Source organism: Tupaia chinensis, unplaced genomic scaffold, assembly GCF_000334495.1.
Source record: "Tupaia chinensis unplaced genomic scaffold, TupChi_1.0 Scaffold000637_1, whole genome shotgun sequence".
NCBI classification, from domain to species: Eukaryota; Metazoa; Chordata; class Mammalia; order Scandentia; family Tupaiidae; genus Tupaia; species Tupaia belangeri.
In genome coordinates this window covers 462,436-472,389 of record NW_006160158.1, presented here as the reverse complement: position 1 = coordinate 472,389, position 9,954 = coordinate 462,436, and the positions used below count along the sequence as shown (strand labels likewise).

The window sequence follows — 9,954 nt, the reverse complement described above, 5'->3', positions numbered from 1 at the left end:
ATGCTTTTAATAATATCTAGGTTTAGGTCTTTTGGTAACTAACTTCCTAACTTTAAATGATATGTTTGAGCAAGAATTTCTTGACTATTACTTTAGACAATCTTTAATATCTCCATTACAAAAGATAAGGATTTGTATTCATCCCCTCTTTTCCCTTGCCCACCTTCTCCAAATGTTTGATAGATATGTTATTTTAAAATACTTTCATTGGTTTAATTTATAGTTCTGAACAACACACCAGTCCTATTGTTCTTGCTGCATTAACTTAAGACCTTATCTTTTCATCCCCACCTTAAATATATAAGTAGCCTTACTCTTCCTTCTACCTCTCTTCCCACAAATAGTTCTCAACCGCTTTCTGCTTTCTTTTTCTTTGTTAATATTAATTACTTTCAACTTCAGTTCTCAATAAAATTAAAGCTCTTATGCTTTGTCAATAGGCTGATCAGAACACTGAATATCAATAAATGGCACTTAAATTATTTTTATTTTGTAAATACTGTTTATAAAAAACAAGTAGAAGCTAGGATATTTTCCTTCCTACACAATCAATGTTATGATGTCCATGTCACTGGGAAGGAAATGTACCTACCATCAATGTCAAATCAAGCCTCTTCTTACACTCCATGAATCACTCAAGATTGTACTCCTATTTCATAATGCATCATATTGGACCTGGGTTTTCTGATATATTTTTGATTTGTATTTCTTTTTTGTTGACTAAAGATTGGGTGCCTTCCTTAAGTCTCAAACATTTTAACTTCTCAGTGATGCTATCTATGGCATAGAGTACACATTCTTTGCAGAAAGCCCAAGACTGTGTGCTATCATCTGTACTCTGGAGTGAGGCATTTGGGTGAGGTCCATTGTTAGCTGGAACCCATTTCTTCCTCTTTCTGGTTTATATTCTCATTTTCTGGGAGAACTTCCCCCCATCACTTTCCCTTAAGGGTGCAAAGAAGTAGACTTAAAACTTGCCTATAGAAAATCTCTTTAGTTTGATGTCTCTCCTGACAGTTTGCTTTGCTATGAATTCTGGGTATAAAAATTTTTCCATAAGTTATGTGAAGATATTGCTCCATTGACTTCTAGCATTCTATGACAAAAAAAAAAAATAAATAAATAAAAAAAAAAATAAAAAAAGTCCTCAGTCGATTTCTCATCCCTTTTTAGTTGAGCTAATTATAGATAACCTTTTTTTTTTTCTCCCTGGGCAATTTTACTATCTTTCCTCTATCTTTAATTGCCAAAATTGTACAAGATTGTGTCTAGATGTAGATTGTACTGGGCCCCTCAATCTTCAGATTTAGTTCTATTTTTTAAATTGTTTTCCTTTTTATTTCTTCACCACTATTTCCTATGTTCTTTTCTTCAGTTAAATACTGATTGTCTGTGTGTCTTTCCTTCATATTTTCAATTTCTTCTTGCTCCATAACTGGAGAAATTTCCTCAAATTTATTGTTCAGCCTGTCTACTAAATATTTTTGGTAGTCTTATTTCACTTTCAAAAGACTTTTATTTTCAGTTTTCCCAACCTTTGTGATATTCTGTCTTACAATTACACCTCAAATCTCTCTGGAGAAATTATTAGAATTTTAATTTATTTTTCCCCATCAACTTTGTCTCCTCCTCCTGAGTTTGATGTATTTTACAAGCTCCCTAATTCTACCTGGTTATTTTTCTCATGAATTTCCCTTGCTCTTTCCCCTTTCCCACACCATGTCTGGAAATTCCTAGCTAACCTTCCACATTTAAAAATCAACATCACTGTTAACTTTTAATAGGAAATATGTAGGTTTTTTCTGCTGTTGCATGGACAGATCTGTGTTTCCAGTGAGCCTTTTCTACCTTTGGAAGTACTAAGAACTTGAGTAGAGGTCTCAATTGTCAGTAGGAACTAGCTACCTGATAGGCTAGGTGAGCACTTTTTCTTTCTTTCTCTCTTTCTTTCTTTCTCTTTCTTTCTTTCTTTCTTTCTTTCTTTCTTTCTTTCTTTCTTTCTTTCTTTCTTTCTTTCTTTCTTTCTTTCTTTCTTTCTTTTCTCTTTCTTTTCTTTAGGTTTCATAAGGATACATGTGCTCACTAAGAGATACAAAGAGAGATGGAGAGAAGGAAAGTAAGAAATCATCCCCCCATCCATGCCCTAGGAAGGATGGCCATGACACAGTCTCTTCTCCCTGATACTCCTCTTGGGATTTGGGGCACACATAAACACACACCCAACATGATTTTCAACCTGCTGGGTCCAGGAGGTTGACTCAAACTATAGTCAGCCATTTGTGAGTCCAACACCTTAACCACTATACCACCTGTTGATCCCAGGAAGCACTTGTTTCTACAAAAAGAGAAATTGTATTCTGGAGCACCAACTCTTACCTCTCCTCAATCAGTTTATTCAATTTCTTTATACAAACAACAACAACAACAAGGACAATAATTTTTGGACTGGTGCCAATAATAGGCTGCCTGTGGCTTGTGCACAGGGTGGGAATAGAATAAGATGGGGTTCAATTTTACAACTGGTATATTTTAGTAAATAGACTTTCAGATGCCCAAGTGTCTTTGGGGTTATGTTGTTCAGATCAGCTTATATTCCGTCTGAAAGGTACCTTCTCTCTTTCCTTCATGATGCTTCATCCACTTTCTCTCTTCCAGAAATGTGTTGAGGTCTTCCACTTATAACCAAATACCTTCGGTTTTCTTTGCAGATTCCCTTTTGAATTTCTTCACTTCAATTTCAGTGGGGCCTGGGGAGGGAGGGGAGGTAAACTTATATGTTCAGTTCATCATCTTACATTGGAAGTCCCACTGGAGACAGGGGAGTAACATGGATAACTTTCTATTTTTCAAAAGATCCCCAGGCTGCACTGCTAAAAATGAACTAAAGAAGGCAAGAATGGATACAAATATTATTATGAAGGATTAAGGATCTAGTTTGTTCTCTGAGAACATGCAATGTCTGGAACTTTAGGGAGATAGTCACTTTACCAAAATAGCCCACCATCAAAATCCAGTAAGTTAGAGAATACTTTCATAGTGCCCTAGACAGAATGACTAAAATTTGACTATCCTAGAACCTAAAAGACTGAGATGATGCTAACGGGCTTACCCAGCATTCTCTACTGGAAAGTACATCAGACAGGAGCTTACCTTACATTCTTCCTTTGAAATGAACATTTTTTTTTTTTTGGAGAATTTTTTTTTTTTTTTGCCATAGGGCATGTGTGCTCGCCAGAAAGACAGAGACAGAGAGATAGAAAGCGAGAAATCACCCCCCAGAGGGGATGGCCACACCGCAATCCCTTCTCTTCTATTCTACTATCAGGATCTTGGGCACGCATGCACACGCACCCAGCGTGAGTTTAAGTCACCAGGTCTGGGACTTGAACCGTGGTCGACTACATGGGAGTCCAGCGACATAACCATTACACTAATTGCTGGTCCCTGGAACGAACTTTGAGATAAAAAATGGGACTTTTTGTTCAGATAATATCAGATGAAGAGAAGTATGAGTAGCCAAAGCTCTGGCACACAGGGACATAAAGGTCTTTCTGTTTGCTGACGGGGGTCTTTATTTACTCATTTATTTGATAATTCAAAGAGCTGTAGTTATGAACAGTCATTCTGTAGTCATAATGCCTGGGTTCAAACCCAAGATCAACCACTTATTAGCAATATAGTCTTTTATTACTTAACCTTCATAAAAGTCAGTTCTTTCATTCACAAAATGGGAATGATAATAGTTTCCATCTCATACTATCATTGTGAAGATTAAGTGAAACTTGTATAAAGGACCGAGTGCAATGTTTGGCACACACTTGACACCCCACACTTGATGGCAGTTATTTTAAATGCTGATTATTCAACATCTACGTGGAAAGCACCTAGATGATGGATATTCATAAAACAATGAGAAATAATTCTAGAACTGAGAAGTTACATGATGAAGAAATCCAAAGGAAACATTATATCAGTCAAATTTTGTTGTCTACGCAGCCACCCAATTTCCAATTAAGCAAATAAAATGGTAAATTAAAATAACTAAATAAAAAGAAGTAAACAAAAGGAATGTACACTGTATCAATCGTAGAGACTGAATTTTAGTTAAAACTATAAAGAAATGGGACGTTCTGAATAAAATTAGAAAGAAAAACAACTTAAGAAAAATCTTTGAATTATCATTATTATTATTTTAGCCAAAGGGTATGTCCCCTTGTCAGAGAAAGAGAGAGAGAGAGGGAGAAAAAAGGAGAAAGCAGCCCTCCCATTAGGTCAGGGTCACGCCATAACTCCTTAATTTCTTCACACTGCCAGGATTTGGGGCATGCACATACATATGCCCAGCATGTTTCAAATTGCTGGGGCCAGGACTTGAATTGGGCAGTTGGCCATGAAGAATGCGGTTCTCTTAACCACTAGGCCATTGGTGGTCTTGAATACGTGGTAATGAAATAAAGTTTGGGTTAGCCCTATTTGGTTATCGTGTCCTAAAGTACAACTTTTTACATATGTGTGAACTTTGTCTGCCAAACTGAGGAGTAACTCTTGGTTGTGACTGTGTCTTGAATTAGTGTCACTATGGAAATACAAGCACCATCCCCAAGCTCGTGCTTACTATTTGCTAAGGAATTGCCCTAGGTGTGTTCCAAGACTCCTACTTTGGTTTAATCAAAGAAGAAATTTAACATGAAAGATAGAATTAGGTAGAGACTAAACCCCAAGTAGCTTTTACAAACTGCACTGTGAATTCAGAGTCCCTTAAAAAATTAATTAAATATCATACCAAAATCCTTTCAAAGGCTAGTATATAAAAAGTAGAATGGGGTGGGATTAATTATGATTGCATCTGCAAATACCATCTAAAAATGATACCTAGCTTTAAAGTGACATTGAGTTAATTAGATGATTGTAACAAAACTGACATTTTTTCAATGCGTACCAACTGCCAGGTACTATTCTGATCACTTTTAGAGGTACGGAAAAATGTAATCTTCACAATAATCCTACAAGATAGATCCCGTTTTGTGGATGAGGAAACCAAATTTTGTAGATATCACCAGGGTCATACAACTAATAAGTGAAAGAACCAGAATCTGGGTACAGGGGGGTCTACAGGTAGAGGTGGCAAGCTTAATATCTGAACTAAGGGAAGAGAATGTGGAGGATAGTTCATTATGCTGCAGAGAGCCTGGGTATAATCCATGGAATAAATAAATCAATAAAGATGGAATAATCCCTAGATGGCATGCACAAACCTCTGGAATTCTCAGTCCAAGTCTTCCTGACAACCCTGTGAGGCAGGGACTTTTAACCCCCATTTCACAAATCAGGAAATGGTGGTACAGAGGTAAAATGACTCTCCTAAGAGCTAACCCTAGTCCTGGGCTCTGCCCACTTTACCAGACTGCTTTTAGGGTGCTTTGAAATACTATTCAAAGCACAAAATACAGGAGTATTCAGGGAGCTATCAGGTTATCATTGGTAAATCTGTGTTCCAGTTGAGTTCTACGGTCAGATTTTTAGAATAACTGATCAAAAATAGAAGCCCAGAGAGTATCCTTAAGCTGTCAGGATGAGAATTATTCTCTGGCCTATGGTCCATAATATACCAGGGCTGAAAACAGGTGCCACAGCTCTCAGTGCTGGGCCAAAATGGGGTCAGGGGGGAATCTGAGAGCTGAGAGCAGAGAAGTAAGACTCATAAACAGAATGCCTTGCTCCTGAGAAATTCTGATTCCAGTCTTCACCTACCTCCTAGAGACAGAAGTTGGTAACAAGATACCATAAGCTAAGAGGACAAGGCCAGAGTCCCAGGAAACCAAGGCAGAGGAGTGGATGCCCATCTCTGCCTACCTCCCCAAACCTTTCTACCTGCCACCTTGATGGGCACTCCTTACATCTGTGTGAGAAGGTATAATTTCATAATATTTTCCTTCCATTCAGGCAGATAGGCCAGGCTGGTAGCCACTTCCTTCTGGATAGGCCAGGCCCAGGCCTCAAAGAATGGAGCCAGATTCTTCTGCACTTGGTGGGAGAACATCTTGACCCACAGATTCATTTTGTCGACGTTATCTGTGGGCAAGTTGGTCTGGTTCCTATACTCAGTGAAGAGACGGATGAATGGCTCCCAACCAAAGGCCTCCTGTAGCTAGAAAGAGAAAGAAAAAAAATGGGTTGAGACATCTAATCTACACAAAGATGCCCCATCGAACACTATAATAAACGAATGTAGTGTATTTTATCCCTTAAGCATTGGATTCTTTTCTACCACTGACCTCTCTCCTTTGTTTTGTCTACTGGCTTCATGCCCCACTCTCCTCCATCCTAATCTTAAGGAGGGCCTTGGGTTCCGGCCATGGTGGTGCAGTGGTGACACTAGTGTCCTTGCTGTGCTGACAGCCATGTGGAGACAGTAGTTCAGACCTTGGCTCGGCCTGAAAACACACTCAGTGACTGTGAGGGGGACCGGCATTCTGAGGAGCTGGCAGGCAAGGAAAAGGGACCATGGCGTGATGAGACCCTGGTGAGAGTGCTCTCCTTCTCTCTCTCATGTGTATGCACATACTCTTCATCATAAAAATAAAGGGAAAAGGAAAAAAAAGGACCTTGGAGCTAGCACAGGGCTTTGCTAGGCAATCAATGAGGGCTGTAGTAATAACTGTAATGACCACGATTAATATCAATGTTACCAGTATTATTTATGGGTCTCATTCGGTTATGAAAGTGCTGGGATATTACATAAGGACATACCATTGGCTCAAGGGGGAAGAGCCTCATGTCTTCCACAGTTGTGAAGTTAAACCCTAGACAACTGGGACAGTCCCACCCTTATCTTGATATAACCGAATCTTCATTAATCAGGTCTTTGTCAATTTGGAAGGCTACCTCAATGGCCTTTGGGGGAAAAAAGTGAATCAGAGGGAAGGAGCAGGCTGCAGTCTCTGTAACTGGAATAGAGAGTAAGTCATAATTTTAGAAAAAGTCAGCTGTCCTGAAGCAATAGTCGACAGCCTGTGCTAGCCAGGGTTACTGAGCTCTGGAGCTAAGAGCCCCCAGACAGGTTCCCAGGTCAACCTCAACTTTATTTCACTGACAAGGAACCTTGTCCTGAGGCAGAGCAGCCCCAATGGCAAGGTTATTAAAATAGAGGGCTCCTGGATGTTTCACATCCCTCTCTTGGCAGTGGGAATGAGCAGGGAGGAACTCGAGCAGGTGGAAGAACCAGAATAGAGTATGTCTGGCCTGAGACTGAGTTCCGGAATCTGAGGGGAGGATCTGAGTGAGCTCGGAACTGATTCAGACACTGGGGGGGCAGGGAATGGGTGTCAAGGAAGAGTGCAGGGGTGAAGGCAAGCTTCATGTTCAGGCAGGGGAGGAATTGTACATAGGCTGCATAACGTGGAGCCAGAGGCCCAGCCAGTTGTAATGAGAAGACAGCACCTGAGAATAGAATAGGGCATGTCCCATGTATTGTGTGTGTGTTTGTGGGGGGGGGGGGTGTGTGCATGCTGTTGGGTGTAGATAGCTATGATGTAGGAGTTGGATTTATAGTACTATCTTTTTCTGCTCCCATTTCTAATTTTTTTTTTGTTTTCTTCAGATTTTTGCCATAGGGCGAATGCATTTAACAGAGAGAGAAAAAGAGAGAAAGTGAGAAATCACTCCCCAGGGTAGATGGCTATGTCACAATTCCTTCTTCTCCATTCTCCTCTAAGAATTTTGGCCATGCTTGCACACGTGCCTAGAGTATTTTTCAAGTCACCAGATTCAGGACTCAAACCAAAGTCAGCCATGTGGGATCCAGTGCCTTAAGCACCACGCCACCTGCTGGTCCACGTTTCTAATCATCATCAATGTTTTCTATCTACTCTCATGTATCTTTATGGGATAGAGGGTAAGGCTGATGCTATTAATTGCACTTTACAGTCATGCAAAGTGGTGTGCTGAGAGGCATCATCACATAGGGCGGTTACACTTAAACTTTGTCAGGGTCTCCCATGGCCGAATGTGGGACCCCGATACAGAAAGAAGTCTCCTGGGTCACTGGTATACCATCTAACAATCCTGCTCTGGTGACTCCCACAGTAAGGGGCCCCCATCACCCTCCATTCTTGCCCAGTACCTGTAAGTATGTTTCCAGTGCGGTCCAAGCATTCCAGTTTTTCACATTAGGACCCTTGCTCAGGTAGATTCTAACTCTCTTCTCCCGAACTGGGGGCCACAGAGCAATATTGGCACGGCCTCGAGGAATGCCCAAGACCGTTTCGTGCACATAAACACACCAGAGGTTGCAGGTGGCCTCAGTGGTGTGTGGTGGGAACTCCCACTCCTGTCTCTGCTGGTTGCGGCCCAGCTCATGGACAGGGCCCCACAGGCCCTTGGTTCTGATGAGCTTCTCATTGATGAGCTCCTGCACTGACTCCAGATGGCACATGATAGGATACCCTGCGTGCATCCAGCCTGTAAAGTTTAAGAGGGAGGAGGATTGCATTAGCGTCTTCCCCAGCCATCTCATGGAATTCTCTGTACTGTTTCTCTTCCAAAAGAATCCAGTAGCCCCAGGCAACTCATACTACTCAGAAGAACGATCCACACCAACAGCCTCTAAGGCTTTCCCTCTAATCCTTTCCTGTAGTAATACACCTCCCTTCACTCTGACCTGAAATAGAGCAGCTATGGGAGGGAATGGATAGCCATCAGTGTTATCATGCAACTTTTCTGCTTCTATAAGGGTGCCTTATCCATGCGAGCCTAGGTCATGGTATGCTTTTTCCAGAATGCTGAACCCTTTAAGGTAGCTCTGCCTCTCATTGCTTAGACACTGACTTGCCCACATGGGAAGCACCTTCCAGTGATCATCTATCTAACTTAGGAAAATGAGGGTCTAGAGAAATCTTAATGGTTCTGTAACATCTTCATGCTCCCTCAATATTTGGGATCCAGGACCCAAAGGTGAAGATCTCTTTGCTCAATATCTTTTCAAAGTTGTAAAATTCCCCCTCCCAACAACTCTGACCTATGTCGAGTGTGTCTGCCATTTATAACCACTGTTAGAAACCCATTGATGGACTCTTGTACAATCTCCACTGACATCTCTTGATGTCTTTGATGGCCTATTTTGACTGCCAGCTTAAATTGTTATTTATTTCTTACATATGTTTTTTCCTCCTTTCATTCAAACAGGAAGAATCACACTCCGGTGTCGATTTAATTTTCTGTGTTTGTTTTTGCTACAGGGCATGCATGCTTACTGGAGAGACACAGAGAGAGCGAAAGTGAGAGATCATCCCACAGGAGGGATGCTGCAATCCCTTCTTCTCCATTTTCCTCTAGGAATTTTGGGCAAGCATGCACACATGCCCAGTGTGTCTTTCAAGCCACCAGGTCCACGACTTGAATCATGTAGTTGGCCTTGTGGGATCCAGCTGCCTCAACTTCCACTCCAACTACTGGCCCACAGTCCTGTGTCTGACTAGCAAAATATTCTTGCTCTCCTGGCTGCTCATCACATGGCAGCTGAAAGAAAGACACACTGTCGGATGCCAGCATGCTCCAAGGGCTCGCCCCGGGCACCCACCGACGGAGATCTGCACGTCTGCAACAATCCTCTGGGGCAGGCGCAGCGGGAAGGGCTCAGCTCCCAGGCGTGCCACGGCCTGCATCACCTCATCCCAGAGGCGGAGCAGTGGCTCAGGGTTCTCCAAAGTACGAAGGTTTGCAGTTGGCACTGTCAGGATGATGTTGTCTGTAGCCAGCTCTCCCCAAGGACCTGGGTTCTCCTGGATACGCCTCTTCCACTCCTCCTGGGATGTCTCCCCTAGGAATAGGGGTCATGGAACTAGAAACTCACTTCTCCAAATCCCTTAAGTTAAAACATACAACTTGAGCCCCAGGGGGAGAATATAGAGATCATGGACAACCACACCTCTCCTCTCTATCCATCTGTGAAATCCC

At 41.8% G+C, this 9,954-nt stretch overlaps 1 protein-coding gene across 8 annotated transcripts in view; it reads right to left on the bottom strand.

Annotated features, from left to right (window-relative positions):
- Positions 1-2,250: 2,250 nt before the first annotated feature.
- The window catches only part of TCAF1 (TRPM8 channel associated factor 1), a 50,558-nt gene continuing 42,854 nt past the window's right edge, over positions 2,251-9,954 (bottom strand). For 6 of the 8 annotated variants that reach the window (XM_006159582.3, XM_006159580.2, XM_006159579.2 and 3 more), the window contains 4 exons: positions 9,578-9,817; positions 8,123-8,460; positions 5,898-6,148; positions 2,251-2,747 (listed from right to left, as the gene is read on the bottom strand). In XM_006159582.3, the coding sequence (XP_006159644.1) occupies positions 2,738-2,747; positions 5,898-6,148; positions 8,123-8,460; positions 9,578-9,817 (839 nt within the window). In that variant the 3' untranslated portion in view covers positions 2,251-2,737. Of the gene's footprint in view, positions 2,748-5,853; positions 6,149-8,122; positions 8,461-9,577; positions 9,818-9,954 lie in introns of all 8 variants that reach the window. The other 2 variants (XM_006159585.3, XM_006159584.3) reach the window with 2 other exon arrangements.